This window comes from Arachis ipaensis, chromosome B9 (genome assembly GCF_059453495.1).
Source record: "Arachis ipaensis isolate K30076 ecotype BB chromosome B9, ASM5945349v1, whole genome shotgun sequence".
NCBI lineage: Eukaryota > Viridiplantae > Streptophyta > Magnoliopsida > Fabales > Fabaceae > Arachis > Arachis ipaensis.
The window spans coordinates 28,406,050-28,419,069 of NC_142444.1; the positions used below are offsets into that span (position 1 = coordinate 28,406,050).

Consider the following 13,020-nt stretch of genomic DNA (forward strand, 5'->3'; position numbering starts at 1 on the left):
AAGAAAACCGATCCAAATGCATTGAAAGAGATTATTGGAGGCGAGGATTATGGGGATAATGATTTGAGTCTGGAAGGAGATTCAGAGAGAACAATTTCTTAAGGAAATTCAAATTGGCATATTGGATTTTCCACAGGTGACCTAAGAAATGGGGAAACATATAGAATGGGCCAATATTTTAACAAGAAGATAAATATATAAAAAAAGCAATGGAGGCTTGTGTTGTTTGGGCCATCATGCTATTGGGCCAACAATTGCTCTTAGAGAAGATAGGCCAAGTGAGGGAGGTATTGGTGATGGGTGGTGGGTTAGAGGTGTTGAAGCGGGTCAGACCACTGCAAACCGGATTGCTGCTATACCCACAAGTTGCATCACTAGGTCTCTTTTGAGGAGCGTTCCTTATGCGTCATTGATGGTTGAGGCTTGGTAGGGCATAGGAACGCATGACCCGAGTGCACAGAGAACGGCGAGTGCTGCCCATTGAGGATCACGAGTAGCGCCCTCGGAGGTTCAGGCCCTTAACTACAGTAGCGTTGGTACTGGAAAAGACGATGCAAAACAGGTGGAAGCGGAACCGAGCCGTGTGATAGAGACACCACAGTTGGGGATGGCTGAAGAAGAATGCCATGACGAAGCTCATGTGCCATTGAATCTTACCAAGAAAAGATGTTCCAATTTGGCAGGAGAGGGGCGAATCAAGAATTGTGATACCAATGATACAGACGGCTTGTAATGAACAGTGTGCAGATAGAAGAAGTTGTGATATTAAGGAGGCTAGATCAAAAACTGAACCAGAGCATGTGAATGTGACAAATGATGAAAGGTTGAAGTGGGGGGAACAGATGAAGGAACATATGAACACTTGGGAATTAGCGGTAGAGTCTAGAGTAGTGTTACAGAATGAAGAAGATATTATGGAAATATTACAAGTTCAGAATGAAAAAATTGCAAATAGAAGAAGGATGGTGAAACAGAAAGAAAAAGTGAAAAGGAGCAGACTTAAAAACCATAATAAGATGTGTAAAAATATGTTTAAATGATTTATAGTTGTTGGAATATTAGGGGTTTAGGAGGTGATGAAAAATTGAGTATGGTAAAAGAACTAAAAAAGAAATTTAGATTGAATATGTTGGGGTTGATTGAAACCAAGAGGGAGGTTTTGACTACATTAACGTCATATGTATTTATGAAAATGACATGGTGGGATAGGAATATGTAGAATCTATAGGTGCTTCTAGAGGATTACTACTAATATGGGATAATATGTTGTTTAAGGTAAGTAATTGTTACAAAGAAGAGCGATGGTTGTGTGTGGAGGGAGTGATGACTAAAAATAATTTTAATTGTGCGTTTTGTTTGGTGTACAGAGCGTATGTGCAAGCTAGCAAACTTGTGATGTTGGAGGAGTTGAGCTATATGGTGGGATTGTGTCAGGTTCCTTTTTGCTTCATGGGAATTTCAGTGAAATAATGCAAGTGGAGGAAAGAAAAAGAGCGAGTAGATTACCGGCATCTGCTGAAGAGTTAAAGAACTAGGTATAGGATATGCAACTAGTGGACTTACCTCTTAATGATCGTAAGTTCATGTGGTTCAGGAGTCGACAGTGTAATCGCATTGATAGGATCTGGTCAGTGTAGATTGTACTAAGAAAAATGCAGATAGCTAGATACTAGCATGAGAGGTGGGCCTCGAGTGTTATCAAATCACTGTCCGATGATTGTTGAAGATACAAGGGTGAGTGGGAGCCCAAGACCATTTAGAAGTTTGGACTCTTGGTTCACATATGAGGGATTTCTGAGGATGGTGAAAGAGGAATGGAGGAGCTTGAGGGATTATCAATTCACAAGCAAGCTGACAATACCATTGAGAAAGTGGCATAGAGAAAACTTTGGTGACATGGATGATAGAATAAAGAGATTTGAGGATGAGATAAAAAAGATTGATGATATGGTAAGTGATGGTGCATATGATGGCACGATGGAGGCTAGATGTAAGGCCTTGGTGAGATGCTGCGAGAAATGGTATATTCGTAAGGAAATTCATTGGAAGCATATGTCCGGATCTTAGCATGCAAGGGATATGAATAAGAATACTAGATACTTTCATCAAGTAGCCTCGACCATAAGGAGGAACAACAAAATTAATGCGCTTTTAATTCATGGGAGGTTGGTACAGAATCAGGCTAGGATTAAGGTTGTGATTAGAGGATTCTATAAGAATTTGTATCAGCAGGAATATGTTCCCATGATCAGCTTTCAGGAAGGGCTGGTAAAGAAGATTGATAGAGAAGAGGCTACAGCATTGGAAGTAATGCCCTTTGCTGCGAAAATTAAAAAGGTAGTTTGGGATTGTGAGTCGACTAAAGCTCCAGGCAATGGCAGGTATAACATGAACTTTATCAAAAAGTATTGGGATGAGATTGGTAAAGAATTCACTCCAGCTGTAATAGGGTTCTTCGAAAGTGCTAAATTACCAACGGATGCGAATGTAATGTATGTGGCATTGGTGCCAAAATTTGCAGGTGCGAAGGAGATCAAAGACCTTCAACTAATTAGTATGGTTGGATGTGAGTACAAGGTGATATCGAAGGTATTGGTGAAAAGGATGAGGTCAGTGATATCAGGTTTAGTGGGAGAGACACATAATGCATTTGTGAAGGGACAGAAAAAACACAACAAAGCACTCATTGCATGTGAAACGGTTCAATGATTGAAGATGCACAAGAAGAATGTGGCAATTATCAAACTAGATTTTCAAAAGGCATATGACAAGGTTAGGTGTAGTTTTATGGATATCGTGTTACAAAAGATGGACTTCGGTCATAGATAGAGTGCATAGGTGCAGGAATATGAAAATATTAACCTCTACGTCGGTTCTGATTAATGGATCATTGTCCAAGCCGTTCAAGATTGAGAGAGGTCTAAGATTGGAGCTCCTCTATCCTCATTCTTGTTTGTTTTTGTTGTTGATGTGTTACATAGGATGGTGGAAGAGGATGTCAGAAATGGACGCATATCTCTACTACTGGTTGGAAAAGATATATAGAACTGTCACATTTTCAGTTTGCGGATGACATTATTTTGTTTTGCCCACAAGAGATGGGGACAATTTTGAATTATAAGAGACTTTTACAATGTTTTGAGCTCATGTTTGGCCTGACCGTTAATTTTGACAAGTTAAATTTGATCTTGATTAATTGCGAGCCGGAGTAGGTAGCAAATATGTGTGGGTTGCTAAGGTGCACGGAAGTTGTTCTACCTATGAGATATCTTGGAATTTCTTTAGAAGCAAACCTTTGGCTGGTGAAGACCTGAAAACCGATTATAGATAAGGTGGAAGAGAAGCTCGGTCTCTGAAAAGAAAAGGTACTCAACGAAATTGGGAAGTTAGTCCTTATCAAGTCTGTGCTCAATAGCTTGACGGTCTATTATCTTAGCTTGTATAAGATGCCAAAGACGATTGCAGAGAAGTTGATAGCATTGCAAATGAGATTTGCATGGAGTAAAGAGGATAGAAACAATGGTATGCCTCTTGTAAAATGAGAAGTGATACAGGCACAAAAAAGCTAGGTGGTTTGGGAGTGGAGGATATAGTGATTAGGAATACAACGCTTTTATTTAAATGGTGGTGGTATTTTTCAAAGATGATTGCCCATTGTGAAAGAAAATTGTATGCTCTTGTAATGATTTGGATCCAAATATAATGTTATCAAATCAGACACTACCTTCAAAAGGGAGTCCATAGAAAGATATCTGTCAGTTGAATTTCAAGGAACAACAGGTGAAAGACAAAATGATTAGTGGGCTGTCAATGAAAATAAAGGATGGAAGAAGAACTCGATTTTGGGAAGACAATTGATTACAAGGTGCACTCTTGAAAGGGAATTTTCCGTGGCTTTTCTCTATTTCAAACAAATAAGGATCTGTCATAGGGGACTGTGAATTTTGGGATGGGTTAGAGGGAATATGAAATTTTTATTGGATGATAGATTTGTTTCAATGGGAGTTGGCACTTGTCAACCAACTCCATGAAAGGTTAAGGCCAGTTAAATTATCAACTGATAGATAGGACAAAGTTGTGTGGAAATTTCATAAAAAAAAAAAGGTATTTTCTCTATTAACTCATTTGTGCAGGTGTTGCAGACAAAGACTATTTCGGAAGAAGTCACAAGTTGTAGCTTCACTAGTGCAATTTAAAGAGGGTTGGTCCTGCCAAAAATTGAGCTTTTTGCATGATTTGTCTTAGCGGGAAGGGTGAATACTAAAGAGCGATTGAGTAGATTAGGAGTCATTCATCAAAGTGATAATACATATGTTTTATGTAAAAAAAGAGGTAGAATGTGTTCATCATTTATTTCTTTGCAGTGAGTTTACTTGGCATGTGTGGTGCGTGTGGTTGACATACTTTGGTAAAGCATAGGTTGTTCCGGGTACGATCAAAAAACTGTTTGACAGTTAGACAGGAGTACCTAGTAGAAAAGATGAGCAAGAAAAGTGGTTGATTAGTTTCTTTGCAGTAATTTGGACTATCTGGTTGGAACGAAATGCCAGAATATACAAGAATAAAGAGGAAAACATTTAGGACATCAAAATGAGGTCGTTTCTAAACTATAAGGAGTGATGTGGTGATGATTCATGTGGTTGTTGATGACAATGTCGGAGATAATAATGGATTAATTGTATATGTGTTCCTTTGCTTTATTGTGTGTTTCGTGTTTCACTGAGCCGCTCTACTTTAGTGTGTTGAATTTTTTTATTAAAAAAAAAATTAATTTGATTTTGAATGTTTTAAATATCTTATTTCAGTTTCGAAAAATTCAAATAAATTCAATGTTGTTCTACCATTAAATTTGACTCGAATAATTAGTAGAAAAACATTTACATTAGTTTTTTTTTTTTTGTGACTACATTGGTTATCACTAGTAAGACGATTTTATTTACGTATCAAAATTGAATGTTATATTAACTCTTAAATATGCTAATTGTTCATACCAAATTTAACTGTCTGATAACATTAAGCTCATTTGAAATGTTTTGAACTGAAATAAAAGATTTAAAACATTAGGAATCAAATTAAAATTTAACCCAAACATTATGAATCAAAATAATATTTTAACAATAATATACTTTTTTTTCTTTTTTAAATAAGTAATTTTTTTATTAACTTTTCTATTATTTTTAGATTTTAATATCTGATTTATTACTTTATATATTTTGTAGCAATTGTACTAATTATATCTTTCAATTATTTGTTAAAAGAGAATATTAATAGATATTATAATTATAGAGAGAGAGAAAACACGTCGATATATTTATCTTTTTCTTTAAATTTGTATATATTTAATAAAATTTAATAATGATCTTAATAATTATGTATAACTAAAAGAATAGTTAATTTGAGAAGAAAGATGGTAAAAAGTAAAATTCAAATTAAACGAGCATATGAAATAAAATTTAATTGAAGTTTTTAGACAATACATATGATAATTATATGCAGGCCACGTTGCATTTACATTTTTAATATTTTATTTTCATTAAGTATTACGTGCTGATTTCTTTATCCAGCTTGGTCTTTCTTTTAGACATTTTTATGATTTTATCACAACTTGCTCTTAATGAAACAGGATTTAAGGGATGACGTTACATTTTGTTAATTCTTTTCATAGAGTACTATTAGAATTTTGTCTTCGTTTCCCTTATAACATTTAGTTAATCATTTGATTTAAAAATTGCCTAGCTCAAAAGTAATCAATATTGTAATTATTTAAATATAAAAACTTTATTTTTTATCCATTAAATTTATTTATAAAAATAAAAATTGCTTTGAATAAATTCTTTAAATCTAGTTTATATTAAATAGGATTTAAAAAATAAATAAATTAATAACATTTATAAATAATTTATTTGTAAATAATTCTTTTTATAAATCTTCATCTTGATTTTGTTACAAATAATAATATTGTAATAATTCTTTTATTATAATGCTCTTGTATGTGGTGGTGGTGGTTTTCAAATAATGATTGTCTATTGTGAAAGAAGACTGTATGCTCTTGTAATGATTTAGATCTAAATATAATGTTATCAAATCAGACACTACTTTTAAAAGAGAGTTTGTGAAAAGATATCTGTCAGTTGAATTTCAAGGAGCAATAGATAAAAGACAAGATAATTAGTGGGCTGTCTATGAAAATAGGAGATGGAAGAAGAACTCGATTTTGAAAAGACAATTGGTTACAAGGTGGGCCCTTGAGAAGGAGTTTTATGAGATTTTTCTCTATTTCAAACTAACATGTATCTGTCTCAGGGAATGGTGGGTTTTGGAATGAGTTAGAGGGGATATGAAATTTCTATTAGAAGAAAGAGTTGTTTCAATGGAAATTGGCACTTGTCAACCAACTCCATGAAAGGTTAAGGCCAGTTAAATTATCAATTGGTAGAGAGGACAGAGTTGTATGGAAATTTGATAAAACAAAAAAAAATATTTTTTCTATTAATTCTTTTATGCAAGTATTGCAGACAAAGACTATTTCGAAGGAAGTTACAAATGATAGCTTCACTAGTACAATTTGGAGAGGGTTGGTTCGGCCAAGAATTGAGTTTTTTACATGGTTTGTCTTAGTGGAAATGATGAATACTAAAGAGCGATTGAGTAGATTAGGAGTCATTCATTAAAATGATAATATCTGTGTTTTATATAAAAAAAAAAAAAGAGGTAGAATGTGTTCATCATTTATTTCTTTGTTGTGAGTTTACTTGACATGTGTGGTGCGTGTGGTTGACAAATTTTGATAAAGCATAGGTTGACTGTTTGATAGTTAGACAGGAGTGCCTGACAGAAAAGATGAGCAGGAAAAATGGTTGATTAGTTTCTTTGTAGTAATTTGGATTATCTGATTGGAACAAAATGCGAGAATATTCAAGAATAAAGAGGAAAGCATTGAGGACATCAAAATAAGGTCGTTTCTAAAAGGAGTGGAGTGGTGATAATCTTTGTAGTTGTTAATAGCAATGCCGAAGATAACAATGGATTGATTGTATATGAGTTCTTTTGATTTATTGTGTGTTTTGTGTTTCGTTGAGTTGCTTTACTTTAGTATGTTGAGCTTTTTTTGTTAAAAAAAAATTAATTTGATCTTGAATGTTTTAAATATCTTATTTCAATTCCGAAAAATTCAAATGAATTCAATGTTGTCCTACCATTAAATTTGACTCGAATAATTAGTTATCTTTTTTTTTTTGGTGACTACATTAGTGATCATTAGTAAATCGATTTTATTTACATATTGAAATTGAACGTTATATTAACTTTTAAATATGTTAATTGTTCATATCAAATTTAACTGTGCGACATCATTAAACTCATTTGAAATATTTTGGATTGTAATAGAAAGTTTAAAACATTAGAAATTAAATTAAAATTTGACCCAAATATTATGGATCAAAATAATATTTTAGCAATAATATACTTTTTTTAAATAAGTAATTTTTTTATTAACTTTACTATTATTTTTAGATTTAAATATCTCGTTTATTACTTTATATATTTTATAGCAATTGTACTAATTATATCTTTCAATTATTTGTTATATGAGAATACTAATAGATATTATAATTATTTGTCTTTTTTTTTTAAATTTGTATATATTTAATAAAATTTAATATTGATCTTAATAATTATGTATAACTAAAAGAATAGTTAATTTGAGAAGAAAGATGGTAAAAAGTAAAATTCAAATTAAATGAACATATGAAATAAAATTTAATTGAAGTTTTTATATAATACATATAATAATTATATCCAGGGGCCACGTTGCATGTACATTTTTAATATTTTATTTTCATTGAGTATTACGTGCTTATTTCTTTATCCAGCTTGGTCTTTCTTTTAGACATTTTTATGATTTTATCACAACTTACTCTTAATGAAACTAAGGAAATAAGGGGTGACGTTACATTTTGTTAATTCTTTTCATAGGGTATTATTAGAATTTTGTCTTCGTTTCCCTTATAACATTTAGTTAATCATTTGAATTAAAAATTGACTAGCTCAAAAGTAATTCAATATTGTAATTATTTAAATATAAAAATTTTATTTTTGATCCATTAAATTATTTAGAAAAATAAAAGTGTCTTTGAATAAATTCTTTAAATCAAGTTTATATCAAATAGAATTTAAAAAGTAAATAAATTAATAACATTTATAAATAATTTATTTGTAAATAATTCTTTTTATGAATCTTCATCTTAATTTTGTTACAGATAATAATATTGTAATAATTCTTTTATCATATTTTATTTAAATCAAATTTATTTATTTTAAAATTCTAAATATAAAATAATTATTATTTTGTTTAATAATTTATAATTAGAAACATTATTTGGTTTCCACATTATCAAACTTTCGTTAATTAATGCGACACATCACACACATGACTAGAATGAGACGCTGAATTTACTTGGCTAAGCAACCGCGTACACAGCAAACTCTAATTCTGGAGATGCCACGTGTCCCTTAAGAGTAAGTGCGTTGATTCTTCACTACACCTGGCTTATAAATAAGCATCTCCCTCCAATACCTCGAACCCCATTTCCCTCGCAACAATACACCTTTGGCACTTCACTAATTGTTACTAGAACCATTATTCCATACTCCATAGTGTGCAATTCAATTTTAACACGAAACAAAAATGGCGGATGAAGGCACAGGCACGGCCACATGCATTGACATCCTCCTTGCCATCATTCTTCCTCCACTTGGAGTCTTCCTCAAGTTTGGTTGCAAGGTAATTAAAATTTAAAATCATATATCAAAATTTTGTTCCGTATTTATGAAAGAGCAATTTTTATGAGCTAGTTGAAGACATGGTTTATGATTTCATTTGTTGGATGCAGGCGGAGTTCTGGATCTGTTTGTTGCTGACTATTTTGGGTTATTTACCTGGAATTATCTATGCTGTCTATGCTATCACCAAAAAGAATAAGTGATCACCACCATGCTTTGTAAGTAATAATTAGTTAATTACATGTGGAGAGTATTACAAATCAAATTAAAGTTTCTCGTACTCTTTCTTTTTTTTTTTTTTTTCTTTTAATTTGTAGTATTTTGGGAGGTAAAAATTTTACATAAATTTAATATTTGAGAATAATTAGATAATAATTTAAATAAATATATTAAATTATCTGAAGATTTTCAACCATTAATTTCAGCTTTTACCATTTTGGGAACATGTCATATTGTTGAATGGTTACCGACACGAAAGTAGAAACGGTAGCATAATAAAGAAAGAGGAATGATAGTGTGACACTTAATTAGAATGAAGAATACCAATTGAGTACGTAAGTCGTTTATGCTAACATAGAATGAAAGAGGCAAAATAAATAAATAAATAAAGAACTTAGTTTTCAAGAATACAGGGCAGAAAAGAAGGGGGATTGTGCCAAAAATGACAAGAATGTGATGTATAAAGTTATCCCCAAAATTTTCTTTTCTATTATTATTATTATTAAACCGCAAGCAAAAATTGAAGGGGAGAGCCAATAGAAATGAAATCAATCAATGGAGGCGAGCCGTTGGTTTCAGTCTTATAAACAGTCAGAGGAAGGATTACGTGTAGTAAAATTTCCATGGATTATTTCATTTCTTTCGGCATCGTTAGGGGCATGTGGTTTTCAAAATATATTTTTACATTCTTATAAATTTCTGTGGTCGAAAAAAAACTAATCAATATATATATGCACAAATAGATTTTGAGTTTTTATAATTAAAGAGGATAAAATTTTGCAGCGACTTTGATTTCCTACCAGCTTCTTTTATAATTTATACGGATAAGGATATGTTTGTCTCATCTCCACTGATTTGATGTTCGTTTCTTTCTTGGGCTAATAATTGTGATTACATGATTCAATTGAGCTTTGCTTTTTTGCGGTGTTAATGTTATACTCTTTAATGAGAAAAATCTAAAACAGCCATGAGAATTACTTCAAAAGACAACGAGGTCTTTGACAAAAAAAAAATTCTAAAATTCAATTCGATTTCAGATAATTACTTCGAAAGGATAACGAGGTTCCTGTACCAAAAAAAGTTGATGTTTTTTTGGTACAGTCAGTCCTAAAAAAGAGATTTATTAGGTGTTTTTTTTAGGGACCTCCTAAAAAAGAGATTTATTAGGTATTTTTTTTAGGGACCTCGTTGTCCTTTTCACTCTATTTTAATTTTAATTTGACTAATGAAATGAATGATTTTGTTGACAGGGTGGGCCTAGGACATGCTGTCGTGTCTTTTCTTCCTTTACAACAGTTTCATATTTAGTGGGAAAAATATATATTGATTTTCCCCATTTAGTGTTTCATACTTTCATTGTAATTCCATTTTCTTATGTTTTTGATGTTCCTCTGTTATTAGTACGTGTGAGTGGAGTGTGCAGCTTTTAGTTTATAGATTTTGTACCATATGTAATCAAGAATTGAAATACAGGACTTGTACATGTATTCTGTAATAATAGCTTGATTTATTCTTATAGCTATATTCTTATTTATTGAAGCTTCTCTATCATTTTCTTTTATATATAAAATTCACCCCATAATTTTTTCCCAACCAAACATTTATAGACGTGAATATAGTTGGAACAGAAAATGAAATAACTTCATTAGAAAAATGAAAAGAGATTATTTCCATGTTTTATCTAAAGTTCTGATTAACAGAAAATATTGCACCTTGTTAAGTGCATGACAATCTTCACTGACACTAAAGTCGTATCAAATGAGATAATGTATTCCCTGACATTCGAATTCCAAAGTTCAAACCTTATCAAATCAAGACACATAAAACATAAAATTAAGTTACAAAAAGATAGTAAAGCATGGCCACCTGGTGCTCGTGGACCCAAGGATCTGGAACAGCGTAACAAATCAAAATTTCCATACTTTATTTTGTTAATTATTTCAATGATGGTTCTTGAAAGTTCTTCCACGTTAATCAGAGTCCTAAGATGTCACCATCACAATTGCACAGAATTTGTATGGGAAGAAAAAAAGAAAAGAGAAAAAAGGAGAATCATAATCATAAATACACATCACAAACAAAAATTCAGCATTAGAATAAGGATCCCTTCATAGTCTCAAGTTGAAAATCATAATACCTATATCTATACTGTTAAAATCATGAACACAAGAAAGGACCACTGGACCACATTCATGATTTGTCATCAGTCATAAAGGTAAAGATGCACTCATTTAGAAACTTTGATTCTCAGAAAATTTTATAGGCTGTCGAGAAGTCTAGGGCCATCCTTAAAATAATCGAAGCTTGCTTCAATCACGCTTTAAACTGCCATTCTCGTCGGCACATGGGACAATGAGCTTGTGATGTCTGAGAATTCACCCATTTTAGAATACAGTGCAAATGAAATGCATGATTGCATGCTCCCCACACTGCAAGAAATTGGACAGAGAACATTTTTAAGCTTCTTACAGATACATAAGCATTTATATTTACATAATCCCGCAATTTTTATCAGTCAGACAATTAACCAATACAAATCGAGTCCCATAGGAAAACAGATTTTGTCCAGAAATTATGCGACATATTTTGTCCAACACATACATAAAAATCTAAATTCAACAGAAACTGTCTCACCATATATGTAAACAAGAACAGAGCTTCACAATCATTCAAGACATTTGATCAAGGAAACATCAAAATTTGATATACTCATTATACATGTGGAACTACAAATGGTATCCTAATTTGTAAGCTACCTGCACTACAGAGAATTAAAAACTACTGAAAAATAATAGTCTCAATGATTCGTGAAAGAGAGAGATATTCGGATCCCTGTACATGCAACAACCCAAGATTACAAGGATAAATCAGCAAAGGAGGGGTTCATATATTAGTAACTGCTGGAAGTATGATTTCTGAAGCTTGCTTAGGATCCCACATTAGGATCACTACTATTCACAAAAATTCCTATAGTTAACAAATCACGAGCAAATGCTACACGCTGGATCATGATACTGCTTGAGTAGCAAGGAAGTCCCATAATTGAAAGATAATTAAAAAATTTAACTAGGACCATTCAGCACAAACATTATAACAACAAGAAGGGTGAGAATCGGACAGACCATGACATCAGCAGCTGAGTGGCCGGGAAAACAGTTAGAAAGCATAGGAGGGATTTATTTTAAATAAAGGAGGAAGTCAGTTAGCTGCTTGTTTTCATTTGTAACAGCAACTAAGAGGTGTTTGGTTTGCGTTTTCATTTTCAGTGTTTTCTGTTTTCCAAATTTTGTAAAGGAAAAACAGGAAACAGTAAAACAATAAAATCTTGTTTTCTCTTTTTTCTTCACAAAATTCTGAAAATAGAAAACTGAAATGACAATACAAACCAAACGCACCCTAGGAGTCTCGAGGCTCTAGAATTCGTCAGAGGAATGAAGGAGAGTAATCCCCTTTTGTATCTTCTAGGGTTCTTGACACATTGTCATGGCACCCCAATCCAATACACATTCCTTTTTGCATTTACATGTGGAATTGATACCAGTTCTAACAGAAATCCATCAGACTATATTGTCAGTAGCTTACTCAGTGGGCAGTCGTCGCCAGGAAGTTTACAGTCAGGACAGCATCCATCAAAGGCCATCCTACAAATGCCACAAGTTTCATCTTGAGCATCCCAAGTCCACGAAGCAACTGCATGCCATCTATATTTCACAAAAAGAGATTAAAATAATGAGGACATTTAGCACTTTAAGGTTTGCTTGATTTAGAAGGAAATAGAAAGAATAGCAGAGGCTGAGAACATGGGAAAAAAGGTTTTACATTTGCTTGGTACAACATGAATTTCAAGGTATTGAAACCTGAAACTGAAACTCAACTCAATTTCAAACCAGATCTATGATTTTCTTTCCCTCCACAGTCCACGGTGTATGGCTGTTGTCATGAAATAAGTTTCACCAAATTTTTGTATTCATAACTAATAGCAGCAACTAAAATTTAAAACCTTTCCATTCCACTTATTAA

At 32.4% G+C, this 13,020-nt stretch overlaps 2 protein-coding genes across 2 annotated transcripts; one reads left to right on the forward strand and one right to left on the reverse strand.

Moving 5' to 3' along the window:
• The first annotated feature begins 8,557 nt into the window (after window positions 1-8,557).
• On the forward strand, window positions 8,558-10,516 carry LOC107617959 (hydrophobic protein LTI6B-like). The gene is made up of 3 exons (XM_088499504.1): window positions 8,558-8,782; window positions 8,892-8,999; window positions 10,251-10,516. The coding sequence occupies exons 1-2, from the start codon at window positions 8,687-8,689 to the stop codon at window positions 8,982-8,984; spliced, it is 189 nt and encodes a 62-aa protein (XP_088355630.1). The 5' UTR covers window positions 8,558-8,686; the 3' UTR covers window positions 8,985-8,999; window positions 10,251-10,516.
• A 549-nt stretch (window positions 10,517-11,065) lies between these two features.
• APC11 (anaphase-promoting complex/cyclosome 11) lies at window positions 11,066-12,701 on the reverse strand. The gene is made up of 2 exons (XM_088499506.1): window positions 12,583-12,701; window positions 11,066-11,429 (listed from the first exon to the last, which is right to left on the reverse strand). The coding sequence occupies exons 1-2, from the start codon at window positions 12,638-12,640 to the stop codon at window positions 11,314-11,316; spliced, it is 174 nt and encodes a 57-aa protein (XP_088355632.1). The 5' UTR covers window positions 12,641-12,701; the 3' UTR covers window positions 11,066-11,313.
• Window positions 12,702-13,020: the final 319 nt, after the last annotated feature.